Source organism: Vigna umbellata, chromosome 3 (genome assembly GCF_029865625.1).
Source record: "Vigna umbellata cultivar VRB3 chromosome 3, Vumbellata_1.0, whole genome shotgun sequence".
NCBI classification, from domain to species: domain Eukaryota; kingdom Viridiplantae; phylum Streptophyta; class Magnoliopsida; order Fabales; family Fabaceae; genus Vigna; species Vigna umbellata.
The window spans coordinates 22,936,264-22,963,180 of NC_142167.1; the positions used below are offsets into that span (position 1 = coordinate 22,936,264).

General features: G+C 30.4%; 2 protein-coding genes and 1 pseudogene across 4 annotated transcripts in view; 1 reads left to right on the forward strand and 2 right to left on the reverse strand.

The window, feature by feature from the left end:
* The window catches only part of LOC124840569 (UMP-CMP kinase-like), an 85,221-nt gene that overhangs the window by 15,353 nt on the left and 42,951 nt on the right, over window positions 1–26,917 (reverse strand). The window lies entirely within an intron of this gene.
* Window positions 14–6,546, forward strand: LOC124822006 (agamous-like MADS-box protein AGL12). Its single transcript, XM_047293958.2, has 7 exons — window positions 14–1,505; window positions 1,633–1,714; window positions 3,422–3,483; window positions 4,137–4,236; window positions 4,336–4,377; window positions 6,039–6,080; window positions 6,188–6,546. Exons 1-7 carry the CDS (start codon window positions 1,324–1,326, stop codon window positions 6,281–6,283), a joined length of 606 nt encoding a protein of 201 aa, XP_047149914.1. The 5' UTR covers window positions 14–1,323; the 3' UTR covers window positions 6,284–6,546.
* On the reverse strand, window positions 15,313–19,279 carry LOC148201976 (NAC domain-containing protein 7-like; annotated as a pseudogene). The gene is made up of 4 exons (XR_015784999.1): window positions 18,542–19,279; window positions 17,085–17,262; window positions 16,720–16,992; window positions 15,313–16,311 (listed from the first exon to the last, which is right to left on the reverse strand). The product of XR_015784999.1 is annotated as an NAC domain-containing protein 7-like (transcript).

Consider the following 26,917-nt stretch of genomic DNA (forward strand, 5'->3'; position numbering starts at 1 on the left):
AATTTAGAAAAAAGAAAGAAAAGGTTCAGTTTCATCAGCACTCCGCTTTCTTAAGTATTCCTTGTTCAGATTTAATTTAAGCCATCGATCCCAAATTATAAATTAACTCGAATGATTGGACCCAATGCAAGAAAGTTTTGATTTTGACTATAAATTGATATTCATATGATATGATTCCTCGTTCTGTAGTACAGTGCAGAGTGCACCATGGCAAACATGATCATGAGAACATATATCAGCCTATCAGGGGATATGTTTCTGGATTTGATATGATTTAATAATACTTTAGCTCAACACCATTTTATGATTAACTTTCTTCCACTTTACTCTATTCCAGGTTTTATTCCAACCCCCATTTCTTCAATGTTCGCAGCTTTGGAATCAGGAGTTCAGTTTACAAGGGTGATAATGTGGATAACTCTTGTAGTGTAACAAATCTCAAACATTTTCTGTTCTTACAAGATTATATAACGTTTCTCCCCTGTTGAGGATGAATCTTACCAAGTATGATGAAACTTGAGAGGAAAAAAAAGAACTCTTACTACCCCACTTGTTATCTCAAACAAATTGGATGTTGAATGTTGTGGTGAGAGTGAGAAATGTGAGTTTTGGATGATGACAATGAGAAAAATTGTAACTTTTGGGTGGTGAGAGTTAGCACAGAATAGGACCCACCAGTAAAGGCATCAGTGTTGATTTAATGCATTGTTGAAACATGGAAAAAGCAGTTTGTAATGGCTTGGTGCAGAACAAAGTAGCATTTATAACATAATGTGCAGGATATTTATAATCTATATAGAGTTCTGCGCACAGGAAATCAGGAATAAAGCTTGTGCCTGAATATTTTAGTAAAATGAACCATATTCTATGGACAGAAGCACCTTTAGTATCACATGCTTTGATTTGATTTGATTTATGATGAAATTAATTGGAATCCATACACTTCCAAGTGATGGATATTAGAGACTAAACAAAAAGTTAGTGTGGTGTAAAGGTGGCGGTGAAGTTTACTTAGAATAAATTACTTGTCCTTAACATATTATAAAACTCTAACCGGTGCAGATTCCATAGGTACGTGGAAGGCGAAATGTTATAATATGCGGTGGTTTGTCATATAAGATGTTGAATCCCAGAAATTGAAAGCAAAATTAGGAGAGAAACTCGGAGAAAGGTACTACGTACCTGCTGCAGCAACCTCGAAGCTAGTTCAAACTAGTGGGAGGTTGTGTGCATAGAAGCGCACAAAACAAAACCAAATTGTACTGAGAAAAAGACAGAAAGAAAAACATCAAACGATAGATCTGAGGAAGAAGAATAATCAAGATGGCTCGTGGAAAGGTTCAGCTTAAGAGAATTGAGAACGCAGTGCACAGACAAGTGACCTTCTGCAAGCGTCGAGCTGGGCTTCTTAAGAAGGCTAAGGAGCTCTCTGTGCTGTGCGATGCTGAAATTGGTCTTTTCATTTTCTCCGCCCATGGAAAGCTCTATGAACTAGCCACCAAAGGGTCTTTTTCTTTCTCTCTTTTCCACCCTAAAACTCTTGCTTTCTCTCTTCACATATCTGTATTAATATTATCTCCCTGTTTCCATTTTCATCTTTTCTATACCTTCGTCTGCATGTATATATCAAAGAACCATGCAAGGCCTGATCGAGAGGTACACGAAGTTCACGCGAGGGGCTCAACCTGAAGCACCACCCGAACCACTTCCTCTTGTAAGTACATATTTCTATTTTTCAAGAAATAAATAAATAAAACATAAAGAATGAATAATACGAAATAAATGTAAACATTTTATGTGTAAAATTATATTCTTTTCATTTTTATTTTCTTTTCATCAACTTTAAAGTTTAAAAATTCAAATAAGAGTTAAAGTCTTAGAAATTAGGAAGTTAATTACTATGTAAATGTACAAGATTAATGTTAATCTCTAACGTAAACCGTAAAATAATTTGATCAATGATAAGAATGAAACCTTAAATATGCTCTGTCATTATAATATGCAAAGGAATCACGTAATGTTTTGTTCTCTGTCCACTTAATTTTGTCGCATACATGGTTAGATTAGATTCTTCAAGTATTTGCTAGCTAAAAAATCGTGTTAGAATGGTATAAGTGTCATACACCACATTGAACTTAATTTAATTCTGCCTTATAAATAATTAATCACTATGCTTAAGGTTAAAGTAAGCATAAGCCCATTCAAAATTATTGCTTTTTAATTATTTGAGTAAGTTATAGCCCTTCTCTGTTTTCTTATATTTGCTTTTTACTCCTTTTTATATTTGTAATTTGTAAATAAATATCCTTTTAATTATTTTAATTTAAAGCAAACATATAAATATTTTTTTAGCTTACAATACTTTAAAAATGAATTATTTAATTATGAAAATTGTGTACACAAAAGAAAAACATTTTCTTAACACCAAATTTTGAAATTATTAATAAAAGATGAAAAATAAAAATTTATACTTAAATAAGTTAAGTGTTCAAATAATTAAACGAGATAATGATTAGTGATCACAAATAAATTCATCTCTAAACGTATTTATTAATAAGTCTTAATTTTGACATAAAAACTTCTCATTAACTAAGTATACACAGTAATTTTTCAAATTGGATATAAAGATAAGATGTCTTATTCCCATATTACTTGTTTTCGTCTTTGTACTCGTTTACATTTTAATTTAACATTTTTAGTTTATGAAATAATTTAAACAACTTGTTTAAAATAAATTCATGTTAAATGTCATTATGTATATTGAAATCCCATCTAGACTAACTAGATAAATGAGATTATCATATTCATTTAAAATTATATGTTAAAGTTAACTTTTTTTATATTTTATTTAAATGATAAAATTTCTACACTGATCCATTTTTATTTTAAATTAGTTTGATTGAAATGTAAAAGACAGAATTCAGTAGAATAAATACAACTCAAGAAAATATAAGTAAGGACATTGAAATTGAGGTATATATGTTGTATTTATGTGCAACTTTACATTAATTGTGTATCTATTTTAGGGTTAAATATGTTTTTAGTCCCTAAACTATTGACCGTTTTTGGTTTTCGTCCTTCTTCCAAAGTAAGGTACAATTTGGTCCTCAATCTTTAAAAAACGTTCGTTTTAGTCGTTACGTTCGTTTTAGTCGAAAAAACGAACGTTTTGAGGACTAAAACGAGGACTAAAAACAAAATTTTGAGGACTAAAACGAACGTTTTTCTAAAGAATGGGACCAAATTGTACCTTACTTTGGAAGAGGGACGAAAACCAAAAACGGCCAATAGTTTAGGGACTAAAAACATATTTAACCCTCTATTTTATATTGTCATTATTAATCATAAACAGTTTATAGTTTTTTTTTACCATTATATATTTTAATTGAAAGTCATACTCAGTGACATAATTGTTGACTAGGATGCAAAAGAGGAATCTTACTTGCTAAAACAAGAAATACAAACACTGCAAAAGAGTATCAGGTACACTATTATTTTATTTTATTATATTTTTTATCTTCCAACAAAGTACTACACTATTATGTACACAATGTAATTAAGGAAATTAGAATTTTTTTTACTGTGTAAGTTTCTTTTGGAGAGGATGAGTTTGAGTGTTTCTTCTTGTATCTTCTCAAATTTCTTTCTGTACTTTAATATTTTTTTAAATCTTAAAATTATTTTCTGTATTTCAAAAAATTTTATATTTCACTTTTTTTTTCAATAGATTTCGAAATTTATTGAAGAATTTTTCAAACCTTCAACAAATTTTAAAACCATTTTAGGAAGATTATTTTTGGAATGTGAAAATGTAGAGAAAAACTTTTTGAGCCTAATAAGCATTTTTAAATGGTGGTTGTTGCTTTTTACACCCATCAAAGGATAATAATACTTTGACAACATTTTTTTGACAATATTTTAACACTATCTACATGTTATTTTATGATTGGTCAATGTTGGTGTTTATGATTATTATTATTGATTGTTCAGTAATTTTTCACCAATCACAAAATGACACGTAGATAATGTTAAAATGTTGTCAAAGTATTATTATTCCCAATCAAAATAACATATAGTCTAAAGTGAAAAAGGTTGACACTTATACTCATATAAGTTTGCTTATAAAAAATTGTTAGGTATTTGTTTGGAGGTGGAAACAAGACCTCAACAATCGATGAACTACAAGTGTTGGAGAAGAATATGGAAACTTGGATATATCATATTCGCTCAATGAAGGTACTATAAAATATTTTCTTATATGATTAAAATATCTATAATTCTCATTTATATTATACATGGATGATTAATTTGTATACCATATGTGATGAACAACAGACCAACATCATGTTACAAGAAATTGAAGCATTGAAAGATAAGGTTAGCATAAATTTATGGTTCAATTTTTATATTTCTAAATATTTTACTTGTCATAATTGTATCCTTGCTATTATAAATTGCCTTATATAAATACAAAAGTTATATATATATATATATATATATATATATATATATATATATATATATATATATATATATATATATCATGTAAGGAAATTAAAATATAGAAAAAAAGAAGTATATACTAAACTATAGCTTTTCATTGGGAATACACTCAACAAATTTTATTACAAACGATTTGCAATCATAAATATTTAGCATTGTTAATAAGATTTTTGTGTGAAAAAAAAGAGCATAATACAAAATAGTATATATTTTTTATATATACTTTGCATTAACATTCAATTATATAGAAATGATTTATTCGTTGTATGAAATTTTATTTCGATCTAACTTTTCAATTTGCATTAACATTCGATTGTAGTTGAATTTTCCTATTTTAACCGGACCAAGTTATAAATATGTAAGATAATTAAGTTATAGTATTACAGTGTTAAAACAGTTTAAATTAAAATATTAAATAAACGGATCATTTAAATTATACACACTTAATCATTACCCTTTTACTTTTAAATAAAAGTTTACTCACGAACTAAATTTGGAATATACTATTAGAGAAATTAAGGGAAATTAAAAAAATACATAATAAAGAGAAAATATAGGTATCTACAAGAACAAAAGAGAATGAATTCAAATTGATACGATAATTGAAAGTAAGGTATATACTTTTATAGAGTGCAAATAAATCCAACCAAACGGGAGATTTGAATTTTAAACTTTACTTGTAAAAGGTGAATCCTTTAAGTTTGATTTAAACGAATCTAATAAAAAACTTAACTTTGACCTTGTTAATTTCTTTTAAGATAATATTGTTTAACTTAATTACTTTAATTTTATAAAAAGAATCGTAAATATTTTCAAGTTTACCATCTTAATGTTTAATAAACTTTAAGATTACGTGGTAATTCACAAATAGAAGATTATACAAAAATGTTTTCATATAAATAATAAGAAATATACACTTTTTTCTTCTTGTATAAATCTCTTAGTGAATTGTTTATTGTCCAATTTGCAAAGCTTTGACCTTGGTTTATTCCAATAGTTAAGCTTAATATTAAGGTTGGATTTGCTTTAGTTAACAAATAACCCTAATCAAACATTTACAAAAATTGAGTATATAATTAATTTATAAATATTAAAAAATAGATTTTAAACTTAATTTAACTTTATAATTATTTATAAAATAAAACTAATATAAATATGGTAAGATATTGTTGGTTCTAAATTATTATATTTTCACGGATTTATTTTTAGTATTATTCGAAAAGATTTTTTATCTATGAAAATATTTTATGTATATAAACATATTTTTATTTTTTATTTTATCTTATTTTTGTATGTATCCTAACAAAATTTACCTATTATACCATATTTATGCCAACAAACCTCATACATAAACTAACGTTTTTTACTGATTTATTTAAAAATCCAAAGCAAAAATTGATCTATGAAGCCTTAAATAGGAGGAAGTTCCATCTTTGTTAGAATGTTCTGTTTTTCTTTTTTATTTGGGTTATAATTCTTTAACATTTTTATATTATATATAAAAAAATCAACATTTTACCTTTGTGGACTTGTAGGAGGGAACACTTAAAGCTGCAAATAAATATCTCCATGATAAGGTAATACTTTATTTCTATTTATTAAGTACACGTTTTTCCTAAAAACACGTAATAATATGTCATACTTTGTCCCAAAAATCATTCTAATGTATGGTTACGTTTTCCAGATTGTGGAGAATGCTGCAATTCATAACTTTGCTCAATTTCCCACGGATGTTCCCTACCCACTAATTATACAAGATGGAACTTTTCAACTCTATTAATAAGTTGTTTCTATAATGTTTTATTAATAAAGGGAAAAATTATGGAGGCTGTGTTGTGTTACACAACATTAAAAGTAAAGTATGAACATTGTACTTGTGCTACAAACTACGCAATAATTTGTAACATTAATATTGTCTTACTCTAATAAGTTTATAATTTATAATGTAAAGTCAGAAAAGTGTGAATTCTGACTAGTATCTTTTTTCTGTCATTGACAATAATGTAAAATAGTTGACGAGAGTAACAATGATATTGTATGTAATAATTTTGTATGTTGTATTGATAAATAGTTGATTTTGTATTTATAAAATAACATATCGTAAAAGAAACTTAAATTATCTCAATTCATACGTGTATATATATAAATAGGTGTTATATTATATTTGTATTTAGAAAATTAATATAATAGAAGAGTAAATTATTTATTTGTTCATTAAATTAATTTCATGCATTCTTCTTCCTCTTCACACACATAGGACATAGGATATTATTCACCACAATAATCTTTTAGTAAGTTTTCCTTGTTACGACTCAAATAAGTATTAATTTTAAAAATTGTATTCAAACAAGAATATCATTACACATTCTGAAATTCCATTCACTTTATTATATCATGGATGAATATCATTACAGTCAATACTTTATTCATGAATATTCAAACAAGAAAAATATATACTAAATGGTTAAACACTTCTGTAGACAAGAATCTATCACTTCAGACACAGCACCGCTACCATCTGACATACAAAATGAGTCATTAGAAATGTGAAAAAACATATTAACTGAAATATGAAAAATATGAGAGTAATGTTGTAAGTGTTTGAATACCAATGTTGATGGTTATAGATTTGTTAACCCCACAACGAGAAATGCACTCGGAAGCTTCTTTAGACTTTTGTGGACACTTTCCAAGACAAATCCCAAGACATATTGGATAAACAACTAGAGTTGCAAGACAACTTATTTCACATTGAGCATGACATGAAAGTTTAGCTGCTGCTTCTGAGAAACACAACATAATCATTATCAGAACAACAACACCAACATTTTTCATCTCATTCTTTGCCATAACTTCTTTTCAACCCTATGATATATCAAAATTTTGTCTACAACTTAAATTTATGTTGTGTGTTTCAAGGGAAGCCAAACATGCTTATATAGACACAAAATAACTACCATTTTTTCAGAGTTATATTTATGGTATTAATTAGGATCAATGTGATTTACACTCCTTTAATGATTGATTTTGAAACTTATTAATGAATAGTTAGGTTCATGTCTTAAATAAATAATTCAAATTGAGAAGTCTAAATAAATAATGCTTCATGTCTAAAAAGTTACGTTTTCAAATGAATCTATAATAAATATTGATAATAAAATAGTGCATAATAAATAACAATAAATATAAAATAATAGTAAAATAATTTTATAATAAATTATAATAAATATATAAATATAAAAAATAATAAATTATAATAAATATAAGTAACAATAAATAATATATATAAATATAATAAGTAGTAGTAAAATGAATAGAAATAAATAATAATAAATAATAATAAATATAAATAATAAATAATATGAATAGAAATATAATATAAATAAAAAATAAATTTCGGTTAGATTGAATGTAGATTAATTATATTAAATGATATAAGACTAGATGATACAAATTGAAATCATAAGATGATATATGTGACAAAGTCCAAATGATCTTAACTAGTAGTCTATACAAGCTTATCATGTTGACAAGGTAAAACAATGTGAAAGTTTTCACTTATACTAATTAGATAATATAGTAGAACAAATTTGTCATACAATCAACATGGTAGAATAAATATAAACACATAATAGATGAGATTAGTGTGCTCATATAACCATTAGACAAATCTATTAATTTATAATGTAAAAGTAAAAAACGTGTGAACTCTGACTAATATCTTTTATTTGTCATTGACAATAATGTAAAATAGTTTATGAAAGTAACAATGATATTGTATGTAATAATTTTGTAGTTTGTAATGATATAAACACACAGACACACAGACACACAGACACAGACACACAGACAGACACACAGACACAGACACAGACACACACACACAAACACACACACACACAGACACACACACATACACACAGACACAAACACACACACACAGAGACACACAGACAGACACACGCACACGCACAGGCACACACACTTACACTTTTAATTTTTTTATATAATTTAAATTTATAAAATTTAACTTTGTAAATTAAAATATAAATTTTAATTATATGACACTATATAAAAATTAGACGCGATTAATGTAATACTATTTTAAACTAATAACTATAATATTTATATTTAATTAATACTTATGATGTCAACTCATTTAAATAAATTGATTTTTTCATATAAAATACTACTCTACATTTTTTAAGAAGTAAATATAAATATTAACTTTTAATGAGAATTTAATTATTACATTTAAATCTCAAATTATAATATGAAATATAAATAACACAAATTTCATTTATATAGTAAAACTCATATAATTATATATTTTTTTTTACATTTTTTATATAATTTTACTATATGCTTTTAATCCAATAACCTACTTTATCGTTTATAAATTATCAGCTTTTGCAGCTTAGCTAACCGTTATAAGCTTCTTTTCCAGCATAGGCTATAATTTAGTCATTATAATTTTTACTATATACCATATTAGTTTTATAACTTTTTTTGTCGCAAATTATCTCCTATTTAAGGTTTTTCATATAGATTAATGAAAAAAAAATGAACGTATTGTTGCTAATTGCTAAAAATTGAATTAGACACTGTAATTGATTCATATTCTTACCTGAATTTTAAAAATTCCAATACGATCATTCGAAGATAAATTCCTTTTATACATTATCAAGAAATCAGTTTACACAACCTCTTCAAATAATACGTTTTATTATTTACTATTCTTATAATATTCGATTAATTGCTAAAACTACCATGTATATTTTCTAATTACTAAATTATTTCTAATTATCATCTCAAACAAAATTTATTTAGTAATTCTTGCAAAATATTACGTGCATTGCACGGTAAAAGTACTAGTTGATTACATATTTACTTCAATCATTAAAAAATATAATACGTTTTTTATTAGTAAAAGAATATAATAGAGTATTTAGAATCTTCTAATCCTTATAAAACCGAATATATATATATATATATATATATATATATATATATATATATATATATATAAATAGTAACGTAGATAAATAAGAGTAATATTTATTTTGGGGAACAAATACGAGAAATATCATACAAAATAATTGTAAGAACAAATTGATTTTTTTTCAAAACAATATGGGAATTAAAAGTAATCCTTTGTACATTACACTTTGTTTTGGCAAGTGAGTTTGAATTTAGGTAAGAAGTGAGTGCAATTATTCTATATTTTAGTTATTGTTGATAGAAAAAACTATTAATATTAATTTATACATTATATAGTAAAAGGACAACAGAGTGTCTATAAATTTGGTTCAACAGACAATGTTTACATGTATAAGGGATAATAAACATTGATTATTTTCCCAGTGAGCATAGTATATAAGTATTAATAAGCACAAAATTGCAAACAGTACTATTCTAGGTATTTCTTTTGCATAATTTATCCTTTGTGTTTTTAAATTGTCAATTCTTATATTCTTCTGTAATGTTTAATATTTTTTTTAGAGTTTAGTTTTGACATTTTTTCCATATCCTTTGTCATTTTTACATCATCTACTTTTGCCTAAGTTTTCTTTGTAATTTTTACGTCATCTATATTTGTAAATAAATTATAAATTTGTTTTAAAAAACTTATAAATTATTTAATTTTTGTTAGGTATGACTATTGGTATGATATGATATTTTATTTGCAGCTACTAAGAACTTACCGTCAAAATTTGATGAAGCTATTGAACAATTAATTAAGAGGTCTCCTTTCATTTTTGAAAAGTATAGAAAAAATGGTTTCGAAAATAAAATGGATTTCTAGTGAAAGAAATTGCTTTTGAAATGGGTATAGACATTTAGTGAAAAAACATATCAATAGTAAAAAGAAACAATTTGATAAAAGTATTGATAATGAAATTATAAAATATCTTCAAGAATAATTTAGAAACGATAATATTTGTATATATTGTAGGATAAAAAGATCACAACACTTCTTCAAAGCATATTCAAACAATTTAAAAAATTTATAGATATTTTTTATTTTTGATTTAGTGTTTAAGAAATTAAAGTCAATGTACACTTTTAAAAGAAAAATGTTTGAATCTTTAAAACATGATAATTTATTAGATCTTTACTGCATTGTACATATAATAAGTGAGATCAACTGATAGGCTGATCCTGTCCGATTAGCAGACCAATTGATTGCATAATACATGTTAAATTAATAATTAATCAATGATAACAATGAATCAATCAACTAATGATTAAGGTATAACTGAGTCATGATTAGACTAGCAAATAGATGAAACACCAACTATAAATAAAGGTTTAAGGTATGATTGTTAAAAAATTGACAGTAATTGACCCATTCATATCAAAACATGGATTAATTTAATTTATTTAATAATATATATCCTAGAGAAAATTATAATTAAGTTTAGAAAATGATAAACTAATTAATCGTTTTAATTATATAAAAATAATATATTCTTTTTCAAATATATATATAAGTCATAGAATAATGTTAATATCAATTGTTTCCGTGATTTTCTCAAAACTAAAAAAATTATTTAAAATCAGTAATATATAAACAAAGATTAAACGAATTAATCTTATTGTCAATTAAAAGAAATATTAAATTAAATTAATTACGATATTTTAATAGATAATTTTATATAAAAGATTTAATAATTTTAAATAAAAAAAACTTTATTCTTAAGTTTATTTTATTCCTTCCATCTTGAAATCCTATTCACCTTATTACATCATAGATGAATACCATTACAATCAACACTTTATTCATGAATGTTCAAATAAGAAAAATATATTATAAATGGTTTAACACTTCTCTAGACAATAATCCATCACTTCATACACATCACCGCTACCATCTGACATACAAAATGAATCATTAGAAATATGAAAAAACATATTAATTGAAATATGAAAAATATGAGAGTAATGTTGTAAGAGTTTGAATACCAATCTTGATGTTTATGGACTTATTAACCCCACAACGAGTAATACACAGGAAAACTTTTTTAGACATTTTTGGACACTTTGCAATACAAATCCCAAAACATAATGGATAAGCAAGAATAGATTCAAGACAACTTATTCCACATCAGGACATGAAAGTGTTGTTGTTTCTGAGAAACACAACATAATCATTATCAGAACAACAACACCAACATTTTTCATCTCATTCTTTGTCATAACTTCTTTTCAAATCTCTAATATATGAAAATTTTGTCTACCACTTAAATTTATGATTTGTGTTTCAAGGGAAGCCAAACATGCTTATATATATAGGCACAAAATAACTACCAATTTTAAAATTATATTAATGGTATTAAATAGGATCAATGTGATTTACACTCCTTTAATGATGGATTTTAAAACTTATTGATGAATTCATGTCTTAAATAAATAATTCAAATTGAGAAGTCTAAATAAATAATGCTTCATGTCTAAAAAGTTGCATTTTAAAATGAATCTATAATAAATACGGATAATAAAATAGTGCATAATACATAACAATAAATATAAAATAATAGTAAAATATTTTATAATAAATATATAATATATAAAATAATAAATTATAATAAATATAAGTAAGAATAAATAATATATATAAATACAATAAGTAGTAATAAAATGAATAGAAATAAATAATAATAAATTATAATAAATATAAATAATAAATAATATGAATAGAAAAATAATATAAATAAAAAATAAACTCCTGTTAGATTCAATTAACATTAATTATATTAAATGATACAAGACTAGATGATACAAATTAAAATCATAAAATGATATACATGACACTTGATTAGACGAATTAATACCTAATACAAATCCAAATGATCTTAATTATCAATCTATACAAGCTTATCATATTGATAAGGCAAAAAAATGTTAAAGTTTCGACATATACTAACTAGATGATATAGTAGAACAAATTTATCATACGCATCAATATGCTAAAATAAATATAAACACATAATAAATGAGTGTGCTCGTATAATTATTAGACAAATTTATTAATACACATCATACGAGTATGTCTATATAATATATGCAAATTATTATCATATGTCATATATTTATGCAAAAAATAAATTACAAAATAGTAATAGTAATATAAAACATATGCAAATTTTAATTATTTTTACACCATTCAATAAAATAATCTCTAAAATAATTTCCTTTAAGTGAATGTATTTTAAATGACCCTTCTTTAGTATCAATTTCCATTGAAGGGTACCTTAAAATAATACTTATAGTATTTATTATATTAGTAAAAAATTATAATAATTCCAACATGCTGTATTGTGTTTGTCTGCTGAAAAAGTACAAGTGAGTGAGACAGCAATTTGACATTCCTTAATAGTTGGAAATCATGGTGGGACAGAAATTACATTTATGTATGTATTGTATGGAAGAACATAACAGCATTCACATGGACATGTTCCTAAAAAATGATGTTTTATTGTTCCTTCCATGACAAATAACATATAGAAAAGTGACACTGTAAACTCTAATTATTCACCCACTCTTGTGCTGCCTATGCTTGTTGCTACGCCATGCTCTTCTTCTGCCTAATTTTTAAACGCATGCACATGCTTTCTCTCGCCAAAGCAAAGTCAGAAATATTACCTCTCACTTTCAGCTTCTTTTACTACCTTGGAATCCACAACTCAATCACTGCCTCCATTTTTGTCTATCTTTATCTCCTTCCACCTTCATGAGTGTGTCGTCTTCCAACATAATTGCTTCAAAATCAATAAACTCTAACACTTATCACCTTCTGCTTCTTCTTCTTCTTCTTCTCTTCCGTATATATTAAACCCTTAGGTTGCTATATATCAACTTCTAAATATACAACTTTTTTTTCTCTTCGTTCTTTCCAGCTATACCTAGCTTCATTATGTTTTGCTTCCATTTCTCTCCTAGGCCATTTTTTCTTCTGGTAGGTATAACCCCATCACCATTATTTCTCAGTTCCTCCCAAAAATTACGTTCTTTTTATGGAATCTCATGTTTCCATACCTTACTATATATACTTGTTTATATAAGTTTTAAAATTCTCAAACTTTCGTTTCGTTCCAGAGCACAGTTACTGCATTCTTGCATCGTATTATTCTTTCATCTCAAACACTCTGAATTTGTTGGGAAGAGCTTCTATAGTTCTTTTTTTTTTCTAAGTTATATATGATTGTGATGTTTAGTTCACAAGTGGGTGATTTGCAACTTTCTTTCTTATTCTAGATATAACAAGATTTGTGTCTAATTTAACTCTACACTTACATGCAAATTGGTTTTATTTGATTTCCAAAACAAAGTGTACTTTTGAAAATTCTTTGAAACGGTCAAAGTTGCTTTAAAGTTGACAATTCTCAAACTAGTTATTTCTTTTGCACTATGATTCGTATTAGCCTTACTCAACCCTATATTATTATGTTGGAGTTTGTTTGCAATTATTAGCAATATATATAGTGGCATATGAAATAGATATTGGCCTTGGTTAAAAAATGAGTTTGAGTGTACTAGAAGGCGTTGAAGTTACGTATTATGACACTACTTGTGATGCCTATGATGGCTGTAATAATTTTCTTGCATGATTTGTTGGCACTTCGAAGAAGTAATTATAGAGAAAGGTTGTTGTTTTTTGAATATGAAGGCTAGGCTATATATAGGTGTAACTTTTGCTTGGCTTCTAAACCTGAGATAGATTTGGATGCATATGCGGGGTATATATTGCGAGACTTAGGAGCAAAGAATATGTGGTACCATCTATTGTCGTCTTTGTGTTAAGTACTACTTTCTTTTCTTGCTTCATCATTAAATATATATTATCACACAAGCCAAATCAAGATCCCCATATATATATATATATATATATATATATATATACATTTTAATTAACTTTTTAGAATATATATGTCTTAGTATGTAAGCTTCATGGACCGTTATGAATCATTATATATACTTTTAATCTTTTGTTTCCAAGGAAAGAGAGCATAACATATAAAAAGACTAAGGCTATATATCACTTAATTAATATTAGAATTAAAATAAATTAAATATATGAATATTATATAATTAGTTATTTTGTTTCTCCTTTTTATTAAATTTGTGGTATATGTTTTGTTGTATATATATAACCTTATGTTGATTATGTAAATTGTATTATTTCTTTTTTCTATTGATAATTAAGATTTTACATTCGGATCTCTCTTTTTACTATATTTATAAACTTGTACACTAATTTTTAGCATGAAGAAATTAAAAGAGAATTATATATATGTTCTCTCCTGCAAAGATACAAAACCATGTCCAAATTTACTTAGAGAAAGATATAATGTTCATAAAAAAAATTATACAAAACTTATATAGTTACATTGTATTTCTTTAATTTTTCCACACCCTTAACATCTAATAAATATAATACTCAGTAGTGTATTCATTTTTAAATTATTATATTTTAATGTTTGATGGTGTTTAAAAACATTACACATGCAATCTTTAATTTTCATAAACCCTTTAAATGTAAATTTTTTACTTTCCCGGTTGATTCATTTTAAATCATTTATAATTTCATGTTTAATTAGCAAAAAAAAAGTTTTTATGTGCCATCCTCAATGTAAAAATATAGCCTGTTAAAAGGATGCTCAAATTAACAAAGAAAGTAAAAAGGAAAAAAGAACAATTTATTCTATAACTATTTTGTTGTAATTGTAACATACAGACATATATATATATATATATATATATATATATATATATATATATATATATATATGTGGACCACCCTGTCACTCCAATGAAAACAGCGAATGTGGTCGTTGGACCTCGGTTTACATGGCAGAGCTCGTCATGCATGCGTACCCACCAATGCAACTTTTACCCTTTGAAACCTTTCCATCTTCAGGGAAATATAGATATGGCTTTTTATACTAAGTATATCACGTCCCATTCGTTTTCTTTCTTTTCAGTTGAATATATGCTAGAAGCTAGATAGATGCAGTGGAGCGAGAAGCTCCACAATAGTTAAAGTTTTGCTCATTATACGTTTATTATGTACAGGCACTTAAACAGTACTTGCAAGAGATGTTTTTAGCTAAGTACCTATAATTAGTATGTACCCAAAACCAATTTATGAAGCAGTCGCTATTTCCACAATGCAATTGGGCAGCTGGAGTTTGATGTTGAGGCATTTTCTTGAGGCACCACCATCTCATGTTTGTCGAAATGTCTGAACTGTACATTGCAATTGCCACTGTCAGTTCCGTGAAAGATACTGGCTGAGGTGTTTGAGTAGGCGTTTTCTTTGGATCCATCTTGACTGAGCTGTGAAGCAACGAACTTGTCAAGCACTCGCCAATCAGTTACTTGATCCACTGCTTGATCATTGCAGTTGCTGTTGCCGTAGGTTGTCTGTAAGTTTATTTGCTGACCGATAACATGTTCTTCTTGTATGAGTAACGAGGGAAGCAGAGTGGTGGAGTGGTTGACATGATCTAGAAGATATGGTGCCATGGGATTAGGGGTTATGGCTGAAGCAGATTGAAGCAGTTTTGGGCTCTCCAGAAGTGGAAGGAAGTGGTCACGAGGCATCTGGTAGGGCACATCTAGCTCTTTCTTGCAAGGATAGGGAAGCTGGTAGACCAGATTAGATTGAGAGGTCTGCTTCGGTGAGTCCATGTCTTGAATGAAAGATACTTGCTCATCATACCAACTGGGAGAGTCGTGCTCATTCACTTTACGCATTGTTGTTACTCTCTTCTTGAATACTCTACACACAACCCAACCTTCTTCCTGCTTCATTCATACAAAAAGGACAAAACAGTCGTTAGTTTACGAGAGGATGTGTTGAGAAAAATTACCAACAAGAAAGTTTCGGCTAGCTCATTGTCAAATCTAAAAGCGTTTCATCAACAAAGGTGAATTATACTCAAAATGCTACATGCATATATGCATGCATGCATGGTGTTCTTTCCTTTTATATCGTTGGATAAATAATTCCCAGTAACGTTTAACTATCTCGTGAGAGCCTTAGATTTTCAGTAATTTATTGTAACACGCTATGACTATAAATTGAACTCAATGTTGCTGTTTATTTTTCTATATGGTGATTCTTGTAATTGAGATAAGTAGGTTATTTATATTTTATGGTGTCTGAATTTTTTAACACCAATTCGTTTTGCTCATTATAACTGAACTTGCCTGTGGAGTGCCATTTTCTTCTGTTTCAAGCCGATATTCATGCATTATCCAATCTGACTTTTGTCCATTTGGTGCTCGACCTTTATAAAAGACTAAGGTTTTCCTCATGCCTATCAGTTCAGTGTTTGGAATAGATTGCCTTGTCTCTTCCTGTCGCTTTCCAAAACCCAGCTGCAGTTGCTCTATTTGTGCGAGTTCCAGTTGGATACTTCTTGTCTTTGTGGCTAAAGAAGTACCATTCGTTTTGCTCTTCCGTTCCTATTCTGCAAATCTCTTTAAAGTTTAAAACGAAAATGAAGAAGTCAATTAGCAGTATTTCTTTCACCAATAAACTGCTCCTCTTGAATTTAGATGCTATGTACTACCTTGAAGATCCCATGGCTCAATTTTGTAGAGGTCAACATCTTTTATGACATCCAGGTCAATCCTCCTTGAAGCCACTTTCTTCCTAAGGTAGTAATCAACAAGTTCTTCATCCGTTGGATGGAACCTAAAACCGGGAGGAACATGAGTGAAACTCTCCATGTTCTCCTCTGCTGTTTCCTGCAAATTAAATTGAATCCAGTAAGTATGATAGCAAATATGCTGAAGTAGATTAGGCCTTCTATCATATTCTTTAACAAGTTAATTATATACATACAACCAAAACTTATGTCACATTACATGTATATGCAAGCAACATGAATTTTTGTCATACCAGTACACTGTTCTCTTGCACTTTGACAAGGCGAAGTTGATCATTATATTGAATTTTTCACCCTTCGTGAATAATTAAAAAAAAAAAATAGTGTGGCATTGCTCAGTTCCTTTTCTTTCTTTCTGGTTTAATAATGTTTTCCCCGAACTTACTGACAGTAACCATGATTAGAGTGAGTTAAAAGTGGTTTTCCACTCATTAGTTTTAACATATAATAGTAACTTATGAAAAATTAGGGAATGAGGTTCTCGTACGAAAAATAACAAACTCTTACACATAAATTAGCTACGCAGTAATCTACTTCAGTCAGTAAACTAAATAATAATCAACAAGTTTATCACTAATCCCAAATTTAATTACTTTTAGTGACCCAGATTTTCGCAGTCCATTAATCTAAAACTCGTTTTTCTTTCTATATTTCACTGTCAAGTTCCCTAAATTATCTCCCTTTTTTCCTTCTCTCTTCCAGTCTTTCTGTTGTGGCAAGAAAAGGTGGGAAAAGAATAAATCATATACTTAACCGTACATCTCAACCCAATGTGCATATACACAATACAGTGCGTTGAAAGCATTAAAGTTTAGATCACATATCGAATATATTGGAAAAGAAGAATAGAATTTCTATATATAATATATGGAGAAAAGGCACGACCATGATGATTATGCGTGCGAAACACTCACATAGTCAACACACATGCGATAGGAGACATGCACAAGACTTACTAATCCTAGATGAACATATACAAGTGATTGTCACTCATTGTGATTGCCACTAATATATGACCCATGCTTATAAAGGGATAAAGTTCATGAACCTTCTTATAATGTCTAACAGTATATATGCTTAAACTAAAACAAGATCATGTATAGGAAACAAAATAGCCTCCTTCGAGGTTGGAGAAAACGAGGTGCAAATCAAACGAATCAAAACAAACCCCTTTGAATTTGCTCACATTATGTTGAGTTTAAGATCAGTAAAGTAAGAACTCTACACTTCTCTTTTTGGGTTATGTCGAAGTCTCCATGCGACTTCTATATCTTATCACAAAGTGCAGGGGGTTTAGCTTCAAGACAAAGCAAAGAAAATTAAAAAAGAATTTAGACAGAAAGTGTAAGAAAGCTCACAGATCAAGCTAGTCTTCACAGATCTGAGCACGGTGGTTCTGTCACAAATCTTCCTCCAAAACGAGTTGGTGTTTGTGTGCACCGAGATGAAAATGGTGCTGTGGTGATATGTCTCAACTTTAACTCCAAAATATATAGAGGAAGCTCCTAAATCAGACAAAGATTTTCAACGCAATAAAAAGCACTGAAAAAGGTTGAAATAGTAACAAACACAAGTCCTCGGGAACAGAACCCGTCGACTTTTTCTGTTAGCTTTTTGTTCTCTCACAAGAAACAAACAACCTGTGTTTTTTACTTGTGGGATCGGATCCCGAGGAAAAAGGCATACGGGAAGAAGAACAGAAAGCGGCAACGTCTGAAGATCAACGCCAGGAAGAGTTCTCTTTTGTTTCTGGAAAAGTAATTTAAATAAGAAGGAAAACAGTAACACAGAAAAATAAAACCCTAAACATGCTTCTGTTTGGTTTCTGGCAAACAATACAAGATATATAAGACGAACAAGATCTCACTGTCGGTTAGGCTGAATTGGTGGGAAAGGTTTGGGAGAAAAGGTGGCGGAAAAAAATGGAAGAGGTGCAAGGAAATGGTTGGGAGTGCCACCTCAACCTGAAACCGAAAGAGACCGAAGGCAACCAACACAAAGTGAACAGCTTTGGTTTCAGTCGGCAAAAGGGTCTCTTTCTATGTATCTACGAGGAAGGTTTGCATAATATGTTAGAGTAAAGATTGCAGAGAGGAAAGTGTGAAACGGTGAAGGCAGAGAGGAAGTAGCAGCTTAGACGAATGACGAATCTTAAAGGGTTTCCACAAGGCACTAAAAAGAGTAAACAAATTTGGTGGTGACGTAATGGAACAGCCAAGCCTTCTGGCTTTTGGGAAAAAGGCATGCACACCTCTCACACACACAAATGAGGCATGGTGGCCCCCTCCTTCATTCTTAGTCCCTACCATTTCCACCACCTTCGACTCTCAACTGTAATTAAATTCTCATCATGGTCTCTATTCCAAGTGACACTGGATCTCCATGTTCTTCCAAACATTTGCTTCTCATATATGCCAATTCTTCTCAACATTCTTCTCCGTCTTGTCCCTTTCTTACTGTTGATGGTGTTGTTTCCCTGACAATCAGGTTAATGATATTCTGCTATCAACCATATATACCAGTAGTTACAACATGTGTATTCATTCATTTATTTACCTGTGTTAATGTCAAAGTTGTTCTTGTAATAATTATATCAGACTAAATGTGGAAAAGCTAATGTCCTTAAAGGGATAATTATTTCATTTGTCTTGAACCAGACAAAAGAAAAGAATAAATTAATTGTTTGAAGCAATGGAATTTCTATTCAACTACATTAATATATACTGTTGATTTAGCAAAACAGCAGTTAGGACACAATGATGTTTTTTGATCTTTTTAAAAAATGGTATTAGTGTATAATCTATAATCAATCCCATATTGGTGGTATATGGCATGATTTCATTATTACAATTAGATGGAACTAATTTCGTTGCGACCGATGCGTTTCCATCACACTATCGAGAGTCATAATTGATGTTATATATCTATAGTTGCACGTCTCACTGTCACAGCTGCTCAACTCATTACGGAATTGATCATCCCCGTCCCGTTCTCTCAGACTTCACATGCTTCATCTACGGCTGGCTATGTATGTTGCATCTAGACACTAGATGTTAACATCCACTTTTTATTTTTCTTTCTCGTTTTAAACCATAAAATCATTTTAATTATGAAATTAATGGCTTGCACGTGTAATAACTTTTATTTCTATTTGTACATAAGAATTAAGTTTTATTTGAGCATGTTGTGTATATAATCATTTCGGTGAAATTTCATTAGAATATGGTCACGTGTTTGTGATGTTAGACACCAGAGAAGTTAAACAGATATTAGATATATAGTTGGATAAACAAACATAAAAGTATCTACGAGGGTGCATGGAGAATCAAATGTATAACATTCTTTTATAAGGTACATTATAAGTTGCTAGTTGCAGTAATGGTCGATGTGACAAAGTTAGTAAGAGGGAAAGTACATTATAAAACTTAATAGATTATTAAACAGTTATTACAAACTATGCACATTCAAAAATATGGTTACTTGTTGGTACCCATTTTGCAAATATTGTGAGGTCCTTGAATTGTAATTGTGAAAACTTACTTCTAGTAGCAGAAGAGTAGAGCAACACTTTTGATTCCGTGAACCTTTTTACAAAACCGCTAAGCCAGCCGAGTTGGTATGTAAAGCCGATGAAGCCGAGCCAGTGAGTGAGCAGTGTGATGGAATGCGGGACCCACCCAAGTTTGATGGCTGAGTGTACGTAGCGGCTCGTGGTCCGGCGTGAGCTAGCCTATATGATTAGCATTGCAAGTTGGGCTGAGTTGTGGGGAGCCCACTACGGAAGTGGGCCCAAGACGTGGTCCGTCTCGGTTTTTTTTGTTGGGGAATTGAGAAATTGATCTTCCACACTTCACACACACTTTAGTGCAACAACACGTGCAATTTTAGGGAAGTGCCATTCATAATAGCAATACAAACTTATTACTCAGAACCTAATTATTCTTGTGGGTGTTTTCTTCAACAAAAAATATTAATTACTTTGTCTTTATAGCAAGAAAATATTAATAATAATGGTGCAAAACTTAAGAACAAAAAGTGAATATGGAAATATATATATATATATATATAGGAAGAAAAGAAAGCTTGCGATGTGGTATTAATGGTGGAAAGGTTATGATATAATTGGGTTTTGTGTGAGCGTGGGTATTATTTGCACCTCACAATAATAATACCACCAATAACTAAGAAATCTTCATGTAACCCATTAATCAATCTTGAAAATAAATAAATAAATAAATAAGAAAATGAAGTTGACCTTTGGATGTGGGGTTGTGATCGAAAGAAGTGGACCTAGTGATGAATCATCACTTGTGGCTGACGTGGCAAAGCAACGAATGGTGTTGGATGCGGCTTCTCAAATGCACATAGGGCCCCACCTCTGATATCACTACCTCGTTTTACATCATGGATGTTTCGCACCATCGCAGGGTTTCCATGTCTAGGGTTCCTATTGGGTTGCTTCTCCTCCACACTTTTTATAAGCTCCCACATGACACTGTTACCCTTTACACCACCCTTTATTTCCAAGGACCTTCGTCAAGTTTTGTGCCCTTAATGAGGTTAGAATGGGAATGTAGGGTTCTAAAATATCTCAAAAGCATTAAGAGTGTTAATACATATAGGTAGGTATGGTATACATGTACAATCAGAAAAATAATTTGTAATCATGCTATATGGGACTTATAATTTTTTATATTATTATATTTTTTTCCATAAGTAAATATATTAAATAGCATGATTTATTAAAGATTTCTTAAGTTTCTTTTCATCTTATAGCAATCAAGTAATGGTTGTGTGAGATACTTCACGTTCATTTAACACAGTAAAATAATTATAAAAGTGAATTTTTGTATTTTTTTTAGAAGAAAGAGAATAAAATAATAAAAAAAGGTAATATATCAAATGTAAAAATTGTAAGTCAAAGCATCATTTGTCATAACAATCTATTTATCATATATAACAGTTTAAACGTGCGTCTATTTGATTATAAGTATATATTATAATTAAATCTCTTACTATTTTAGTGTGTTGATTATTTTGTTGTTTATTATATTGTTATTATATATTTCATATAAATATTATTTTAATAGAAATATAGATTCATAACTTTGTTGATTCTACAGATACAATTAATAATATTGTCCGAAAAATACTCACATTCTCACAAACACTGATATATACAATTTATATAAACTTTCTTGCTCATTTGAGCATTGAAAAGTATTGATAAGATGAATATCAAATAAAACGACCTTATAATATATAACTTGTGTGATTAAATTAAATTTAAGAAGAAGAGTTTAATTTTAGAAAATTGAAACCGAAAGAGGAGTCAGGTGGTTTTTGTTGGGTGAGACAAAGATGAAAATATTGATAGTGTTGACATGGTTCTAGGAAACAAAGATCAAGCTTCCATGTGAATGAAAAAAAGTATTAGAAGAAAGTCATCATTTTTTTATATGATATACTTTGAGAATTTAACGATCCTCGTATCAGAGTGAGCCCAGAAAACATGAGTGAGTTGCTAAAAAAGAGAAGAAGAAAACATAATTTATGTGTGTGTATTCAGGATTTGTCAACTTATTTTCATGAATGGGTTAATGATTTTAATAATTGTGTTAATTTTGACCTTGTTTTCAGAAAATGGTAATACCTAATAAAGTTAGATACATGATTACATGTTGATTTATGGTGTGCCACCTTAAAAATGATAAAACCAATTATAACCTTAATAATATGTATACGATATTCATAGGATTAAAACAACTTCACCAACTTTAGAGTACAGTCATTTATGTAATAAATTGCTTGCTATATATATTATAATAACACGCCACTTGTATTTTATTTTATTTTATGATGTGAGCTGTAACAGTTCCCAAAATCACCAATGGAACAGTACACAAAATTCACAGTAATTATAGCAGTATAGTACTCAAATAATTTTTGCACAAGTAAAAAGAAGGAACATTGGAATAATTTTTTTATTCTGGAAATGGAAAAGTTTAGGAATCATCCTATAGCTGCCATAGGAAATGTCCAGAGAGAGAGATACGGTAAATCAGAGAAAAGAAATTATGCAGAGGGAAGGCAAAACAGAATTTCCAACTCCCCTTTTTTTTCCCTTTCGACCCCCCCATATACGACTATGCTTTTCACCAATAGAAATCCTCCAGCCTGGAGTTTGTTATTTTGTTTCTAGAACTCTTTCTCACTCCTTGATGAGCTGTATTAACATTGGACCCTTCTGCCCTTTCATCATGTGTTACAATTCCACTCCCATTAAGACCAACCTTGTCCTCAAGGTTGAGATTCGGGAAAGCCTGCTGCAGGGTTCTTTGATCCTCCCAAGTGGCGTTATCAACATCTAATCCCTCCCATTGCACCAAATATTGTGGAACTTGGTTCAGGCCTCGTAATAGGACCCTGGATTTTAAAATGGCAACAGGGTGAATAACTGGTGGCAATTCATTGGAAGTAGTAGGTAGTGGCACATAAGGCTGAGAATGATCCCCTCTACAAGGTTTCAACTGGGAGCAATGGAATACTGGATGGACTTTAGTGGTTGGGGGTAGCAACAATTTGTAAGCAACCTGGCCAATTCTTTGAATAACAGGGAATGGACCAAAAAATCTCATACTCAGCTTCTGATTTTTTCGAAGAGCTACAGAGTGTTGTCTATAGGGCTGCAGTTTAACCAAGACCAAGTCACCAATTTGTAATTCCATGAACCTCCTTTTCTTGTCAGCCTGTTTCTTCATGTATTGTTGAGCTTTGTGGAGATTAACTTTCAATTTGTTGATTGTTACATCTCGTTGCAGTAATTGTTCTTGAACTGAAAGAGAATCATGTGGATTAAGGTGGTATTTCACCAAGGCAGGAGGATCTCTTCCATACACGATCTTAAAGGGGGTCATTCCACAACTATGGTGATAGGAAGTGTTATACCAATACTCTGCCCAAGGCAACAACTTTGCCCAATCTTTCGGAGATTCATAAGTGAAACACCTCAAATACATTTCCAAACATTTATTTAAGGATTCAGATTGGCCATCGGACTGTGGATGGTATGCAGTGGACATGTTCAAAGAAGTACCACTTAATTTGAATAATTGCTGCCAAAAATGACTCAGAAAAACTTTGTCCCTATCCGAAACAATAGTCTTAGGAATGCCATGTAGTTTTACCACTGATTTAACAAAAATTTCTGCAACTGATTTACTAGAGTAATCAGCCTTTAAAGGGGAAAAATGGCCATATTTAGATAATCTGTCAACAACTACTAAGATGACCGTAAAGCCATTTGAAGAAGGAAGGCCCGTGATGAAATCCATAGCAATGTCTTCCCAAATTTGCTCTGGAATGGGGAGTGGCTGTAACAGACCTGCAGGGAGAGTGTGAGACGTTTTTGCTTGTTGGCAAATCAAGCAATTTTGAACAAACTGTTGTACATCTTTGTTCATACCCTTCCAATAAAATTGAGCTGCAATTCTAGCCAAAGTTCTGGTAAAACCAGCATGCCCTCCCATCAATGAGCTATGAAACTCATGTAAAATCTGTTGGATCAAAGCATGAGATTGAGGAATAACTAAACGACCCTTCCAGAAGAGTAAATTATCATGCACTGAATAATGGGGTTGAGGAGGCTGATTTAGTAAACACAAGTCTATAACACCCTTAAGATGAGGATCCTGAGAAACAGTTTCCCGTAATTCATGCAGAATTTGGAAATTAGGTTGAGACCATGCTATGAAACAGGATCGAGAGAGAGAATCTGCAGCAATATTATCTTTCCCCGGCTTATATTCAATGGTAAAATCATATCCCAGCAATTTGTGCAGCCATTTTTGTTGTTCTGGGGTCTGAATCGCTTGCTCCGTTAAGCTTTTTAAGCTTTTTTGATCTGTTCGAATCACAAATTTATGGCCCAGGAGGTAATGACGGAACTTGGCAATGGCTTCTGTGATAGCAAAAAATTCTCTAGTGTATGTGGATTGCTTTTGCATGGCAGCCGAAAGCTTTTTAGAAAAAAATGCAATTGGATGATGTTCTTGGCTGAGAACTGCACCGATTCCCACTCCTGAGGCATCTGTTTCTAAGACAAAAGGTTTCGAAAAATCGGGCATAGCCAAAACAGGGGCTTGGGTGATTGCTAATTTTAATTGCTCAAAAGCTACAGAAGCCGACGGTGTCCACTGAAAATTGTCTTTTTTCAATAAATCGGTAAGAGGGGCGGCCACCACTGCGTAATTTTTTATGAAGCGTCTATAATAGCCTGTAAGGCCAAGAAAGCCTCGCAACTGCTTCAAGGTGTTAGGACATGGCCAATCCATCACAGCTTGCATCTTGCTTGTATCCATTGCCACTCCTAAGCCGGAAACAGTGTGGCCTAAATAGTCCACTTGTTGAAGACCAAAAGAGCATTTAGATAGTTTGGCAAAGAGTTGATGTTGCTCAAGTTTCTGTAAAACAACTTCAAGGTGCAGTAAATGAGCAGACCAAGAAGAGCTGTATACTAGAATATCATCAAAAAACACAAGAACAAATTTCCTCAACAAGCCTTGGAAAACGTCATTCATCAAGCTCTGAAAGGTGGCAGGGGCATTGGTGAGACCAAATGGCATTACAACCCATTCATAATGACCTTGGTGGGTTCTAAAAGCTGTTTTGAATCTGTCCTCTTCCCTTACCAAAATTTGGTGGTAGCCCGAACGCAAGTCCAATTTAGAGAAAAATTGCGCTCCATGTAACTCATCGATGAGTTCATCTACGGTTGGGATAGGAAAACTATCCTTAACAGTGATAGCATTCAATGCCCTATAATCAGTACAAAAGCGCCAAGTTCCATCTTTCTTCTTAACCAGAATAATTGGCGATGAAAAAGGACTAGTGCTAGGTACAATAAGTCCTTCCTTCAACATCTCTTGGACCATTATTTCAATCTGGTGTTTCTGGCTATGGGGATACCTGTATGGCCTCACTTTCACTGGTTCCGATCCTTGTAACAAGGGAATAGAATGGTTCTGTGACCTACTAGGAGGTAGCCCCGAAGGAACAGAAAAAACCTCCTTATATTTATTCAATAACAACACTAATTCAGGGTCGACATCGTGGTGTAATTGCAGTTGTTGCTCTGGGAAACCGTCTAATTGGTCGAATTGTAATGTAAAAAGCTCAGCTATGGCATGTGTATGAGTCATACGTTTGAGATGATGAAACTGAGCTTGTACCGGTAAAGTGTTTTGCTCCCCATGCAATGTGACAAAATGATTGCCCAAATAAAATTTCAGTGTAAGAGTGCTGTAATCTGAAATATGAGGTCCAAGAGTGGCTAACCAGGCAGCTCCCAAAACTAAATCAGCCCCAGTAACAGGTAGTAAATAGACTGGCAATGTCAAAAAGTGACCCTGAATGCGGACTTCTAAGTCTTTAACCAATCCTTCAGCAACTAAAGTATTGCCATTACCAACTAAAACTTTAAAATTGGAGATTGGCTCAATGGGCAACTTTAAACAATGAGCGATTCTGGGCTGCAGAAAATTATCACTCGAGCCACTGTCAAGTAAAACTTGAACTGTAATGCCATTAATTAAACCTTGGAATTTCATTGTACCCAGTCCAGAAGCTCCTTTTAAAGCATTATAAGATAGGTGGTGTTCTTGTAACAAGTTTAATTCACCTTGTTGCTCCGTATCCGGTGGTTCAGGTGGTAAGTCTGCAGCATCCGCGTCTTG